Raw genomic sequence first — 16,770 nt, 5'->3', positions numbered from 1 at the left:
GAAAGTTACTTGTTATTGGGTCATCTGACATTAAAAACCTGTAGTATTTTCATGTGCTGTATAACTAACAACAGACTTTCATTCTTGTAGAGTAGGGCAGTTTCAACATCGCAGGAAAAAATATACAATCAGTATATTTTTTATATCTATACAATTGTCAGATTCCTTGTTTAAATTTTACATGTAAATACTCTCTTCCGCCACTTTGTATACCACATTACTCCCCAAACTTCCCTTCTTCCACCCATATATATATATATATATATATATATATATATATATTAGGAGTTGTAAAACATTTTCTCCTGTTACTAATGGCTAAGTATTTAAAACTGTAAAACAATGTATTTTTCCTTCACCAAACTTCAAAACTATTTTGTATGGTAATAAACTTGGTAAAATGAGATTATTCAGTTTTTTCTATTATGTTATCACATTCTTATAAATTTTCTAAATATGTTCACATAAATTAGTATTACTGAAATTATATATTAATTTATTATAATTATTAATTTGGTTCGTGATTTAATGTATTTAAATGAATAAATTTGTTAATATTATTCAGCAGTAACATTTAATACTTCAGAAAGATTCAGTTGCTGTATTAGATCCTATGTGGTGAAAGATTTATGTGTTTGTGTATATGTATATATATATATGTGTTGCACTATATTGTATCATTCTTTTGCTATTTTAAATGCTATCAGATCAGATGTAGAAGATTACTGCAATAATTTGTCTTATCACGTGAAATTTTTATTTATAGGTGTGTAGTTTATATTCATTACATTTTCAACTAGATTGATTAAATGATAAAATTATTCTGAAATTATGATGATTTTAAAGAAAATATTCAAAATGTTGTAAATAGAAGGTAGGTAATTTTTCATGGTGAAAATATGCAAATTCTTAAACAATTGCTAATAAACTTAAAAGTTGTTTGCTTAAAATTAATGTCTGCACATTACAGTCCAGTGATTTAACCTTCTAGATGTTTCAAAATTAGCTTTTATAAAATTCTAACGAGTGATGTTTTGTTTTTAGATGTTGTTGATCCTAACAGAGATGGTTATGTATCATTACAAGAATATATGGCATTTATGATTAGTAAGGAAACAGAAAATGTCCAGAGTTCAGAAGAAATAGAAAATGCCTTCAGAGCTATCACAGCTGGGGATAGACCTTATGTCACTAAAGAGGAATTATATGCTGTAAGTGGAAATTGAATATTCATTACACTTTTTTTTTACAGGTTACTTTCTTATTATTAAGATGTATAAAAAAGAGAAATTTTTATTGATTGCATATTGGTGTCACAAAGTCAAAAAATATTAAAAATTTGTTATAAAATTCTGCTCATAGTAAAAGAAAAATTGTTATAATAATCATCTGAACAAATCTGTAGTAGCCTGTTTGAAGACATTGATAAAATGTTTTTTTCTTGAATTAAATTAGAATGAGGGGGCTATACGTGAAAGTAGTTAGACTTGTTTTGTATATATATTTTATATCAAGAAATATCTTTTTAATATATTTAGAAATAAAATATAAATTTAAAAAAAGTTTTTCTACCCTGAAGGATTGGGGAGTTCCATAATAAAAAAATGTATGCCTTATTTGGTTTCAAATTGAATTCTATTTATAAATGGAGCATTACTCTATGGAGGTAATCCACCTTTTTGGAGGATATATAGGAATAGTTTGCATCAAAACTTACCACAGAGGTATGAAGTAAATTTTTTTATTTTTTCAAAAGTAATTTTCTTTATAAATAATACTACTACAGGATTGGATTTGCAACTGCAGAGTTGGTTGTGCGACTTTTTATCCTGTTAATACATCAGTATGAAATAAATCTAAATGGTTAGTAGTACTTTCCAATATAGTTACTGGGTAAAAGTTAAATTTTTAGGTCTATGAAATTATTTTGAAAGTTCAGCAAACTTTATCATTGCCCCTTTTGTTCAATTTCCGTTTTTTTTTGTTGTTTTTTTATGTTTGACCTTTCTCAACTGTATTTCTTTAATGTCACATGAAAATGACTTTAAAATTTTATACAGATTTTTCTGAAAAATTAAATTTATATAGATTAACTCATTTTGTAAACATGTTTCAAACTATACATAAATGTTATTTTATTGGTTTTTACCAGATAATAGAATAATACTGATGTATAAGATTTGAGTGTCTAAATTTTTTCTCATTTTTCTTTAATGAACCCAAAACTGAACCACCGAGTACGTATAATGTTAAGTTAATAGTTGATCAGAAATTGTGCAACAGCTAAGAAACCCTACTCAAAAATAAATACACAAATAAGTCAGTGTAATACATGTATTCATAAATTTTAAGATTATTATCTGTCCAAATGATTAAACTTTAAACAACTTTATTTACTATTGCTTAATATAATAATAGTATTATTATATTAATGTTTGGAAACTGACTAACTCTTTTCATAGTGATATCGATGTGTATGACTCTATATAAAACAGACATATAATTTTAACTCATACCTTGCCAAATTGAAGTATTCTTTTAACAGAGATGATCAGCTGAACCAGATTTAATAACTCAGTAATCTAGGAATTTGCTTTTCAGCATAAATCACTTAAACATGCTGACATGATTGATAGATACTAAAAGCGTACAATCTGACAAATTCTGTTTAAAGTGAAGTTATAGATCAACTTTCAGCGTAATAACCGATCAAACATCCTGTTTTAAATATAACACTCTGGCACTGAACAAGTAAAAACCAGTGATTATCGTTTGAATCTGGAAAAACCAGTGATTAAAAGTGAAAGTTTTCATAATGAAACTTTTTAAGAAACTTGTTTCTCCATGATTATTTTTTAATCATCTTTTTTTTAAGAGCTAAAAGAAAAAAGTCTTTCTGAAACAGATTTACAAGTGGCAGGTACAGAAATAAAATCCTTCTACATCTGAATAAATAGTTATTAGTATAATGAAATTTTACAGTAATTGCCACATTCTACCCTTTAAAGGATTTACTCTCTTAAATAAAAATATTCTTCTGCCAATATATATTAACTATCTGATTATTTTCAATAATTATATTTTAGATTAACAAGTTTATTGTTATACAGGTTTCCAGTATGATCATGATGACAGTGTCACCTTAATTTTCTAATTGTTGCAATAAAGTAGATTTGAACGAAAGTAAATTTGATAAACCTAAAAGTTTGCTTATTAATTTTTACCATATGTTATAATAATGGTGTCACATTTATGAAAATTCGACATTTAACGTTTTAAAAAACATAACATATTAACAAACTTTCAGCTTGGTTTTAGGAAAAATTGTGTACTCCCCCACCCACTTTTAATTTTCGAAAAATATCTTAAATTCCAAAGATATCATTCATTTCTGATCTCGGTAAAACATTCAATTTAATAATTAATTATTTTTAATCTTATAATTTATATACCAGAAAAAACTTAGTCTTATGTCTTACAAACCACTTGATGGGTATTGATGTGAGTTTCAGTTTACAAAGAAAGCTTGTAGAAATTGTACAATTTAAATTTTCATGTGTCAGTAAAGAAAATTATGTAAAAATGTGTTTAATCATAACAGCAATTTTGTCATATAATTTCTTAAAGTTATTTGGTTCTCAGTAAGTGTACAAACATTTTTTTGCACTGAACTATTTGTCTTTAATTTAACAATGCATTATAGTTTGTAGTTTCATAATTTTAATTAATAGTGGAACAGAAACAGGGTTGTGAAGAAAAAAGTTCCCATTAAAACTACTGATAAACTTTGCCATCTGTTAGGAATGAATACAGTTGCTTTATAAAAATGACTGTACACTGAAGTACAAGGTGTGTTCTATTTTGAATGCTTATGTAAAGCAGTCAACTTACAGCCAAGGTTTCCAGCAAAATTCGTTTTCCTTCACAACCAGTTTTCTATCCTGTTGTTCGAAAATAATAGAAAAAGTTCATATAAACATATGTCCTAAAATGCCTCATTTGCGAGTTAACGGCTAGTGAAAGTTTCACTCTGATTTCAGCTACCCTGATAAAATGAATTTGTACTAAAATCTTTGGGGTGTTAATTAAGGGACAGAATTAGTAATATCTTAGGTTTTTGACCTGAAAAATTGAATAAAATAGGTCGCAGAACTGTATTTGCAGTAGTTTTTGAGAAATCTGGGATGAAAACCAATAAATTAGGGTAAAAACCCCTGTTTTTTTTATGTTTGACATGATAACTTTGTTAAATGTATAGTAAACACATAAAATCCTTAAATAAAACTTTTAGATAATTTAATTTTGAACAGAATGGTGTAATATAAGTTAAATAAAACAAAGAAATGTTAGAAGAAATTTGAATTTTATTTAGAAAGTGTATATTAGACCAAAGTGCATTATTTGTACCAGGTTATAATAAATGTTCAAAAATGAGCTTACATTTTAACATATTTCTTAACACACTTCTGTACTGCTTCTGTTGCTCTTTTTAGTTCTTCAGGACTATCCTTAAATTGCTTAGTCGCATTCATATTGCGGGCAGTTAATTCCTCAAAAGTATGTATTTTTCTTTTATATATATGATATTTTTCATACATCCCCAGATGTTTGAAAATCTATATAGCAGAAATCTAAAGATGTTTGATCAGATGATCTTGGTGGTCAGAATGTGGACTTTTGCAACATTTCTGAGGGAAATGATTTAAGTAGGTGAAAATGACACAAGAGAACTTGGAAGGCCCACCATCGTGGTGGAAGTATACTTGCCCTAGAGGAACATCTTGAAGCAACTGCGGCAATTTTTCTTAAAGAAAGTGCAAGTAAACTTCAGTAGTTAAGCAGCCATGTAATATGAACAGCCTATACAGCTGATTGTGAAGAAGGCCGCACCATACATTGATGCTAAATTGGTGTTGAAAATTGCCTTCCACCGTTTCATGAGAATTTACTTCTGCCCATGTACACTCATTGCGTAAGTTGTTGATGCCATCTCGGAATGAAATTTGTCTTATTGGTAAACAAAACATACTTGTAGAGTTGTCGATTTGCATTTCACCAGTTGTAGAACTATAAGCGAAGTGGACGGTCTCCTGGGTGTTGATTTTGAACTGACTGTTTATGATAAGAATAAAACTTGTTTTTCTTTTTACAACTGTGATTTGCTTAGAAAGATATCATGTACTGACACCGGAACTGCATCAATAATAATTTTGTCAATAACAGCATCGTGTTGGACAGATCATTTGTAGCTGGTACGAATACTATGTAGTGAACCTGTTTCCCGAAGATTGCAAAAAGTCATACTAATTGTTTTGGGATTTGAAATTCTGTGATTCGGAAAACGCATTTCATATTCTTCTGCAGCAGCTGTAGCATTACCATTACATACAACCAAAATGAATACCATATCAGCGTATACCTCTGTTAGTAATTGCCATTACTTCAATGGCAAATCGATCATGTTCAAACTAAAATTTACAGTAAACCTTTGCTAACTGCAGCATATTTACAGTACCTGATATATTTAATGTATTTAACTGAATAATTGAAACTCTTATACAGTATTGCACATTGTTGATCATTTATTATTTTATTACCAAGTTTGAAATAATAATTTATTGCATTTTTGTCATTAATAAAAAAAAATTATCTAAGTAATTTTTATTTTACAATTGTGTAATTTTCAGTTGTTTTTCTTTTAATTCTTTAATAGCAATTTTTAACTATAAATTTTGTTTTTACAAATGTTTCACATTATCAAAAAATAATTTGTTTTTTTGTTTACATTTTAACAAGTAGCTTTCTGACAAATTTAGTAATGTGCTGTTTCTAAATAAAATTTGAATTTTTATAACTTCTCTTTATTTTATTAAACTTATCATACTCCATTTTGTTTACAATTAAATTCTCTATAAGTTTTGTTTAAAAGTTTTATACATTTATTACTCATTTAGCAAAGTTATTGTAGGACAGACATGAGAAACAGGGTTTTTTACCCCAATTTATTGGTTTCCCTCCCACGATTTCTCAACAACTACTGCAGGCACGATTCTGAGGCCTATTTTATTCAATTTTTCAGCTCAAATACCATGAAAAATCACTAATTCTGCCCCTAATTTTTAACATCCAAAAAATGTTGTAACTTCTTCATTTCATCAGGGTAGCTGAAATCCAAGCAAAATTTTCAGTAGTCAAAACTTCCAAACGAAGCATTCGACATATGATTAAGTAAACGTTTTACATTATTTTTGCAAGTAAAATAACTGATTTTCTTATGAAAGTCTGTGAAGAACTTATGATACATTCTGTACATGCAGTAGAATTGTTTTATGAACAATTAATAGAAAATAAATCCCCTACCTCTGTGGAGAACTGAAATAGCACTTTTTATTTCCTTCTGTGTAATACTGTGATCGCGAAAAATTTTGGTTTTCAGATTTCAACAGAAATATCCATTTTGACTAGTTTTGGCGTGACATCTGTATGTACGTATCTCACATAACTCAAACACGATTAGCCGTAGGATGTTGAAATTTTGGATTTAGGACTGTTGTAACATCTAGTTATGCACCTCCCCATTTGATTGCAATCAACTGAACCAAAAGTGTCTGAAATAGCCCAAAATCCAAAAAAATTGGATTTTGGATTTTTTCTTAACTGCAGTAATAAGCCCTCATTGAGAGCTTTTCAATGATATATCATAAGTGGTACATATTTTCATTGGTTCCAGAGTTATATAGCCAATTAAAACTTAATGAAATATTTGGATCTTAGACACATCAGCTTGAATCAGACTTCTCCTTTTTTTAATTTGTTTTTTTTAATTTAAATATATTGATTTATTAATAATTATTAACCTCTGATTGTAGAAAAGTTTTGCAATAAATAATAATTCAATAAAAAAAAATACAAAAAAATATCAGAAGTTATTAATGAAATAAAATTGTATGTACTTTTCATTTAAAAAAATTTATATATGTAATTTAATAGGTGTACAAAGAAGTCATGTGGTGTCCACATCAAACCCTTTTTTTTTTTTAAATCTCCGCCATCAGAAAATTTGTTAAAAAAGAATTACCAAAATAGCAAAAAACTTCCTAAATACAATATAAATATTATTTTTTGTTGAATCGCTTACTGAAGTGATGGAATTTGAGATTGCACAACCAGGATAAAAAAGTATTATATTTTGACGCATAAATTTGCTATAATTTTTACAGTTTTTGTTTAAATTGAAACATGAACAATACACAGGAAAGAAAAGATGTTCAATAACAGCATCAAAAGAATTTTTCTGTTTATTTATTTGTCACATAATTACAGACCACTCGTTAATTGTAATGATTTTATTTTTTCAGAACCTTACAAAAGAGATGGCCGACTATTGTGTTGCTCGAATGAAACCATATGTCGATCCTAAAACAGAACGACCAATTACAGGAGCACTTGACTATATCGAATTCACACGCACTCTCTTCCAGAATTAAAGCTTTCCTTGCATACTGCCGTGCTTTATTATTAATTAATTACTATTATTATAATATAACGAGATAGACAGATCAGTAATATATTTATATTTGTTTCACTGTGAAATTTTAAGAATTGTTTTTATTATTTATATAAAAGAAAAACCAATAAAGTATTAATTATTTTCATAATTATTTAAATGTTATTTTATATTTGTTATTTAAAGATATTTATAGATGTATAATAAAATACTATTTATTAGTAATGGTTGATAAGTATATATGTGATTATTAAAATGGTTAAAGTATTGCTTTACTTTTTATCACGGTTTATTCTGTTTTCTATTTTTTTTTTTTATATATATATAAAAACAGATTTCTCATTTGGATTGTGTTTTGTACCAATCCTTTCATGATGGAATCTTTAAAAGTAAAAGTTTGAACAAGCAGCTTATTTGTGTGGGTAATTTCTTTTTTGTAGATTTATAAATGCTTCAAGGTGTTTTTGTTATATATTTTATTGTGCAATAATATAAAATTTATGCTGATCTTTTTATTTGAAAATGTAATGTTTTAAACCAAAGAAAATTATTTCTTTTTAGTGAGACTAATATTATTAACTTAAAATTAAATTTTCAAATTGTGTTGTATTTTTAATTTTTATATTTCATTTTCAATTAGTTTTGACAAATTTTTTGCATTTAAAAATATTGTTATAAATAATTCAGAATATTTTCGTAAGTGAATTTATTTACATAATTTTGCATATAGTTTCCATTGAATTCAATGTTAGTGTGTTATATTAAAATAAAATAATTTTGCCTTATTTATTTATAAATTTCTGTTTCAGAAATATATTGCATAATATAAATCATATATTAAAAGGTTTAGTTCATTCTGTTTTTTTGTGTATTTACATGCGCACTTATTTTTACATCGACCCATCCCATTGTAATCAGCTTATTATTTTTATTATTAATTTGTAATTACCATTACTTTATTGTTTCTTTGGTCAGTTTGCGAATTCTTTAACATACTTGCAGAATTAAATTGTACATTTGACATTTTAATTCATGTAGTTAAACTAACTCAATACTGTTTCAGGTTTCCCATTTCTGTACACTAAATCTAGTTTCTTTCTCAAAGTATTAAAAAAATTATGAATGCTTTCTAAACTGACTTGGAGATGTGCAGAATCATATAAAAAATTAAGAAACCTTCTTCTTTCACGTAGAAAACACCACTACTTTAAGGTCAGAAGAAAAATGATTCTCACATACTACGAATAATAAATAATTTTATTGATAAACACTGTTGTGAGAGGTAAAAGAAATAAGTTGTCCTTAATAACTCAACATAGGATGAAAGGATTAATAATATAATTCAATTTCTAAAATTATCTAAAATTAGCATCCTAATCCAGAAAGAATTTATGATGTGTATTAAGAAAAGATCCAAATCATATGACTCAAGAATTACAGTGCAAATTGTCCTGATATTCATTATAATTTTGATGTTCGTGATAAAAATGATGTTGACTTGCAATAATATCATCAGGGCATCTCAAATGTATTAATATAATATTAACAAAGCACAATTCAGTTTATTTCTAATAATTTGGAATTCATTTCTCAAATCATTAGTTTTATAAAATTATTATTCAAATGAATCATATTAATCAATCCTGTAAAAAAATGTTATTACATTTATTTCACAATACAACTTGATTTTTATTAAACTTCATTGTTTTTTATTAACCGCTTTATAACTGTGCAAATCTTTTGAAAGCCAAGCTTTTTGTTAATATTGGTATCCAAAAGTGCACAACACTTAAGACCCATTTTTACTGGTGAGCAGAAAGGAGATTTTTTAACTTTATTTTCTAATTTCTGTGCCCATGAAAATTATTTCTCAGAAGATTAATTTGATGCCTTTTTGCAGTTGCTTGTGTATAAAAAAAATTATTTTGTTTGAACAGAAAATAGTTGAACTCATGTTCCACACCTCTTTGTTGTAACATAATTATTACATGTTTTAACATTGTGCGTATGATTAATAGGTCAAAATAATGATTAAAACATTTTCCTTTTGAAATTATTTGCTCTAATAAATTTAAAAACAATGAGTGAATGAATTACAGTATAATAAAAAAATTACTAATAACTATTATTATTTCATTATATTTTTTAACAAATTTGAAATGAAACTTATAAACTTTGAAAATAAATTAAAAGTAACTTTTAATTATTTTGGTTTATTTTTATAGCTTTAAATTTATTTGATTATACAAAAATAATATAATTCAAAATATATTTACAACAATCAATATAACAGAATCTATTACCCATTATGACAAAAACACATAAATTTTAAAAACAATGTTTGGATAAGTTGTAAATTGATTCTTTTAAGCTTTGAAGAAATTACATGAAAAATTAGAATCTAAAATTTTGTATAATCCTTTTTTTTAATTATAAAATACATGAATTTTGATTTATAAGCTGATCAGTAACAATTTTTAATGTTTATCACTGCCTTCTTTTTTTTTAATATTATTTTTTTATCCAAGATCTTTTAAAACGAATGGCATTGTTTTGGCAAAAATTCGAATTATGATAATAAGTTGTTGAATTTTTGTATTGAAATTAGTTTGTTAGTATTTCTAATTATAGGGAAGGGTCTGTTTTATATAGCATTTCTTATCAAATTGAATTCAATGTTTTCAACTGTAATCTTAAAACGCATCATTCTAATGTTTTCTTTTCAACCTTGCACAGATAGTGAAAGCGAAAGAGTATTTATTAAGAGTGAAGTCAGTGGACATTTAAATCTGCTGTCACCACTTACGGTGTGAATTAATTCTTCCAGCAGCTATATTACTTCTTGTGTAAAATATAGTTTTGAATTTGATATATGAAAATCAAAATGATATAATTTTTGAAAAGCTAGTTTCCTCTTAAGGTGTCTCACCACTAAGTTTTACAATAAAGTACATACATCAACTTGTATCTGAAGCAGGAATTTTAAAAGATGATTTAAATTTGGTTTCAACAAATTTTATATATCTCATTTCTTAGCTATAATTTTGAATTCTACCTTATATCAAAACAGAATTACAGATACAAAGTATACGTCTTTTCTAAATTTAAATTTATTATACATATTACTTTTTTTTACATGGTTGTCAAGTTTCAGAAATAATATCTGTTTAGTGAATGATATTCTCAATTACTTCATCTACAGTTTTTGTACTTAATTGCTTTCCTCATTTTTTCAGTTTTTATTAACCTGCCTGATTTCCATTTCTTAGAATATTTACAACAGTATAAAAATAAAGTGTTTGAAAACATGATTTTTTATACTCTAAATAGGTTTATATAAAAATCATAAATTAAAGAAGTTTTCTTTTCTTTTCTCCCATCCCTATCCTACTATGTTTTTTGGGTTTCACACTTAAGCTAGACATCATTATAAACTATCTTTATACATTGTAGTTTTTGTTAGAACCTCAGAATGGTTTAAAAATACTTATTCTGTCACCCTCTGATAATTTTTCATACTATTCTACAGAAATAAGGTAGTTATTCCCATATTAACTCTTTTGCTGACAGACATTTCCAGATAAATCCTCTATTTAGCACTGGCTATTTTTTAATTGTTAAGTATGTCTAGGTTTTCTCCTACCTGTGCAATCACTCTTGTACTGTCTTTTTTTTCCTTAATCAGTGATTGACAACAAAACTGCAACAGCTGATTCTAAATAAATAATTACATAAATAATTATTATTATTTTTTTACCTCTGAGTCCACCATCAGGTATTGCTTCAGAGGATGAGATGAATGATTTGTAAAATGCCATGCCTAATCGGGATTCAAACTCTGCTTCACGAGAACTTAACCGTAGATCTTCTAACAAATTTCTGTTGTAGTTGAATTTTCAGTTTTGAGAATTTAAGAAAAATATATTGATGTGAGTGAGTTCCATTGTTTTCTGGTCAGTAGCAGTGATTGCAGTTGCTAATCTATACACACACTCGCCCAGATCTGGCAATAGCTGGAAAACTTGTTGGAGAAGACAAACAACTCTGCTGCTTTCTAGCTGATGCTATCAAATATTGATAGCAGCATATATAACTAACTATTACCTTCATTTTATTATATAAATAATTTGATTTAATTGAAAAATAAAAAAAGTCTTGATATTAATTTTATGTAAACAAACAATTTTTTTTCATCTATATATTATTATTATCTTTTATGACCGCATAGATCTCTTTGTCAGTCAATTATCCAAGTCTCTTCAATGGAACTGTTTGGGCCTTGAGGTCCTCCCAGTACTTTTTCATACGTTCCGATCTCTATGCCCTTTCTAGTGTTGAAAATGTTTGTGTTCTGAGTTTTTTTCTTGTGAATGTGAACCAAGTGTTTTTGTTCTTCATTTTCTTGTTTAATTTTATCCTATCTATGGTGTCTTCTGGTTTAAAGCCATTAATCCTTTCTTATTTATCTTATCCATCTGCATCCTGTCTTGGTGTTTTTCAAGTCAGTATTGTACTGTACTAGCTGTTTCAGAAGTCTTGAATCTTGCATCCTCATTATATGTCCAAATAATCCTAGTCTCTTATGCATGGTTTCAATGATGGGTTCTAACTCTTTGTACACGATCCACCATTGCCCATCTTTCTGGTACTTTCTGTTGATGCAGTTTCTTTCAATTTTCTGGAGTCTGTCTGTTGGATTGTTCATTCAAGTGGAGGAGTGTTTCTGCTGCATAGTAGCTCATATATATGTTTTTTTTTTAAAGTTCTTGTATGTTTTGTAAATTTTATAACCAGGTTTGTGCATAGGGCCTAACTCTTTGCAAAACTGATTCCCTCTTTTATAGGAGTGTATCATGTTACATTTGAGTACCTGAATAAATTTAATTGAATTGAAAACTAGTGTATTATATCAACATGACTCAGTGGTAAAAGACATTGTGTGCATATAATTGATTTTCTACGCAGAAGTACAAAATTACATTACTATATAATGTTGTTGACCTCTAAATAAATAATTCATATGATATTATTTTAAAATACGTATTTCCATTATTATTTGGAATTGAACTTAGTGTGTGCTGTGTACTGCTGAAAAAAAGCATAAATTATTATTATTATAAGAAAATACTACTGATTAAAAGAAGTCCATTCCGTAAATGTAAAGTAAATAATTAGTCTAACAACTTTTAATGAATTCTGTTTTTTCTTGGAAAAGCAAATATATTATTGTATTTAATATTCAACTAATTTATGCTCTTACACTCCCATTTTTATATGCAAGATTTTTAACTTGATATAATAATATAATTTGTATGACGTGGGCATATGAAAATAGCACCTGTCTAGAACATATTTCAACACTGTTAAGTTCAGGCATGTATTTAAAAAAAAATGAAAGTGTCATCTCCAAAAAAATACTGTCCCAAGAATTTCAATGCATGATATTTATGCACTGGCTGTTTATTAAAGAGAATTAATTGTTAATAAATAAATAAATAAAATGACTAATTTTCAATATATAGTGCGTTCATAAAATCTAACTACACAAAATAGATACAGATCCCTGGTAAGTTTGTTGTTAGAGGGTTTTTGGCAAGCCAGATATTTTGCTGAGTCTATTAAAAATGTCAAAATGCATAGGTCACAAGACTCTTACTGTGTCAGTAAGTGGCATTTTACCCTGCCCACCTTAAAGGACAACCAAATCATCACCTAGTTCCTTAAAGCAAGCAGTTCTTGCAAACTCATTTTCAATGATATGAGAACCATCCATGTTAATACCTATGCAATATGGCTGTTCGTACCCAGCATTTAATGTATCTTTTAAATTTTGACATATCTTCTATTGTCCCAACTTATTCCTGTACATATCCTCCGTGGAGACTCGGTCCCATAAATTTTAATTATAACCTCACCATATATAATAAAAAATTAACAACTTCCTCTCATTTTTACCACTTTCTATCCAAGACAAATCCAGACGCAGTAATATATACAGAACGACACTGTTGGATACGCTTTTATTATAATTGGCAGAACCTATGTATTTGGGCAACCTGGCATTACAAGTGTCCAATGCTGAACTATATGCCATCAATATGGCTTTGAATATCATTCAAAATACCACCGTATCCTTATCTGTAGCAAGCGATTCATATACTGCACTACAAGCTTTAGAATATTTGTGTTCTAGACATCCTATCATCACTGAAATTCATAATACAATTGCAGAGTTGAATCTGTGAATTTCTGCTGGATCCCTAGCCATGTGGAAATCGTGGGTAATGAACATGTGCTAAAAATGCATGTAGCCAACTCTCCCACCACTTGAGTTACTACTACCGATTTTATTAATTCCAATAAACATACTCTTCGAAGAAGGTGGCAAGGTGACATCCAGCCACCTTGCTACAGTGAATAAACTGCGACGCATCAGAGATATGGTATTACCATGGGGCTTTTCATACAGAAAAATTCCCCAAGAGGAATTGATCCTGTGCCGAATATGATTAGGATCTACCAGAGCTACTCATCGATACCTGATGTCAACAAAAAACACGCCACATCCTTGTGGACTGCATACATTATTGTGACCTTGCATCGCAAATTCAAATTATCAAGAGACATTCATCGCATTCTAGGAAATGATAAGAATATACTAGATTGGGTATTGTTACTTTTAAGAATAAATATACTTCATAAGGTTTAATGATAACCAACCATAAATTTTGACTTTATTTTGTTATTCATGTTACAAATCAAGAAGTTCATTAGAACTTCGCCGGTAACTGTCCGCAGATCTGGACAGCACACTGAAGTCAACAAATTATGTTTAGAGTTCTAAACATGACCTAACGTAAAAGTGAAATGAAAATGGAAAAAAAATAAGTCCATGAAAACATTTCAGTTCAGTTTTTTAATAAAGAATACTTTCAAAAAATATCTAGAATTTTGTTAAACAACTTTTTTTCTTCCATTTGATGAACCGCAGGACTCGAATATGTCACTTTTTCCTCAAAAAAGTGGGTATACAAATCACACTGCTATGTAGCAGTATTGATAGTACTATGTAGCATACAAAAACTTGATAATGTACTTAAAATAATAAAATTTAAAAGAAAATATACTACAGCTTGTTTTAATAGTAAATGCTCTATGTGAATGAAAGTACAGAAAATAAAATTATTTTTTTAATTACCATCATTTCATTTAAAAAATAATGTATTTGTTTACAAAAGATTATAGCTGGTAATAAAACACAAACAATAGGAAAGTGTTGCAAATGTGGCAACAAAGATTTGTTACATAAAACAAATATAAATTTGATTGTAAAATTTTTTTTCTACAATTAGGACTAATTGACGGAGAAATAAAAAAATGTTCAGTTAATAATAATATAAAATATGTGCCCACGGATAAGTTAGAAATCTAGGGTTACACTTACAAAGTAATAAGTGCAATATTGCATCACGGATATTTGATTTGTGAAGGTAGATACTAGTTTTATTAAAAAAGGAAAAATATGGTATAAAGTGAATGATGTGACTCAACAAAAACATTTATTTTTGTTTATTCTAGAAAGGCAATAAATTTGAACAATCTAACAAAACGCAGTGATATCCAATAAAATTGTAAACCGTATGGTAACAGTCTCGCAGATATTTCTTCCGTTCCAAAAACAAAAAAAATTTCTATAATATAAATAAAAACTGGTTTTAACAAAATAATACCGATATCAAAAAAGGTAAGACGCTACTACTATATTTCTATTATGAAAATCTGTTATTAATTTAGAATTTTGTTTAAAAAAATACTTGTTAAATATATGTAATAGATAATAAACAATGTTTAAGCATTCCATATAATAAGCAAATAATTGTTAGAAAACTCTTATTGGCTCGAATTCATTTATATGTAATACATATCACATTTACAGAAATAATACAATTCTTATGATTATTTGTTGTTTAATAAATGAAATCGGGCCGGTCAGAGTTGTATAACAAATGTTTACATTATTATATGGAACACTTAAATATTGTTTATTAACTATTATTGTGTATCTATTGTCTATTATATATATTTTACATGTATTTTTTTTTATATCGATATCATTTTGTTAAAAAACAGTTTTATTTATATTATACAAATTTTTGTTTTTTGAGCAGAAGAAATGATATCTGTGAGACTTATTATATGGTTTACAATTTCATTGTAATTTTTTGTTATATTACTGTTTTATTCTAATGTTTATGGTTTTTTTTAAAATTACTTTAGTTTTAAAACTATTACTGTCATTATCCTAGTTTTAACCTTATTTTAACATCCAAAAAAGAATTTTTTTTTTTTTTTACCCAGGTGATGACACAATTTTTTTAGAAAACAATGAAACGTATAGTACTGATAGGTTCTATTTAAGAGGAACGTAAAAAAATTATCTACTCTTGAGTAAAATTTGAAAGTAAAGAAACAATTCTGGTTAAAACTAGATGGCATCAATTATTCATATTCAGAAGTCGTACAAACTTTCATAAAAATAGGTTAATTAAGTTTAAATATATCCATCAAACCGATACTTGATAGGGAAAAAAATAGTTCAATGATCTATCTGTAGATGAAATTATACAAAACTAAAGTGATATAGTAATGTAATTGAATCATCTAATTAACACAAGAGTTCAAAATGATAAAAATTATTTAGCTACTTAAGAGGCATTAAATTATTTGAAAAAATTACTTAGTCCTCATAGTAAAATTCTGAGATACAGGATCCATAAGGTAGGGATCTCCCTGCCCTCTTGACTAAAATTAAACGGCATTAGTGTTGCGTATCCTCGTACAGAAATCAGGTCAGATTTTATTCGAATCTTATTTTAATAGATTTTATTTGATGAAAATGCCGACATACATTCTAACAGAATATTTCAATGGTAAAATTGGGTTTTTTTTTTTAACCTTCGGATCCGCCGTTAAGTATTGCTTCAGAGGATGAGGTGAATGATTTGTAGCGTGTGTGAAAATGCCATGCCTGACCGGGATTCGAACCCGGGACCTCCGGGTGAAAGGCCCGATTGGTATACTTCTTTTTTCCTGTTAGCATCAGGAATTACCGTTTATATTACATCACAGAATGATATGTAGTCTTGTACAGCCTCAGTTCGACCACTCCTGAGATGTATGGTTAATTGAACCCCTATCGCCAAAGAAAACCAGTATCCACGATCTAGTATTCAAATCACGATTGGGATACTTACCCCACCCAC

General features: G+C 27.8%; 2 protein-coding genes across 7 annotated transcripts in view; both read left to right on the top strand.

Annotated features, from left to right (window-relative positions):
• Nucleotides 1–8,368, top strand: part of alpha-Spec (alpha spectrin) — a 145,093-nt gene extending 136,725 nt beyond the window's left edge. For all 5 annotated transcript variants that reach the window (XM_075371778.1, XM_075371781.1, XM_075371780.1 and 2 more), the window contains 2 exons: nt 1,045–1,211; nt 7,359–8,368. In XM_075371778.1, the coding sequence (XP_075227893.1) occupies nt 1,045–1,211; nt 7,359–7,487 (296 nt within the window). In that variant the 3' untranslated portion in view covers nt 7,488–8,368. The remainder of the gene's footprint in view (nt 1–1,044; nt 1,212–7,358) is intronic.
• A 6,796-nt stretch (nt 8,369–15,164) lies between these two features.
• Nucleotides 15,165–16,770, top strand: part of tos (Exonuclease tos) — a 43,708-nt gene continuing 42,102 nt past the window's right edge. For both annotated transcript variants that reach the window (XM_075371540.1, XM_075371538.1), the window contains exon 1: nt 15,165–15,251. The gene's annotated coding sequence lies outside the window, so the exon portion shown is untranslated. The remainder of the gene's footprint in view (nt 15,252–16,770) is intronic.

The sequence above is a fragment of the Lycorma delicatula genome, chromosome 7, assembly GCF_047948215.1.
Source record: "Lycorma delicatula isolate Av1 chromosome 7, ASM4794821v1, whole genome shotgun sequence".
In the NCBI taxonomy this organism is placed as follows: Eukaryota; Metazoa; Arthropoda; class Insecta; order Hemiptera; family Fulgoridae; genus Lycorma; species Lycorma delicatula.
Note: the sequence above shows the minus strand (reverse complement) of the source record. Positions and strands in the feature narration are given on the sequence as shown.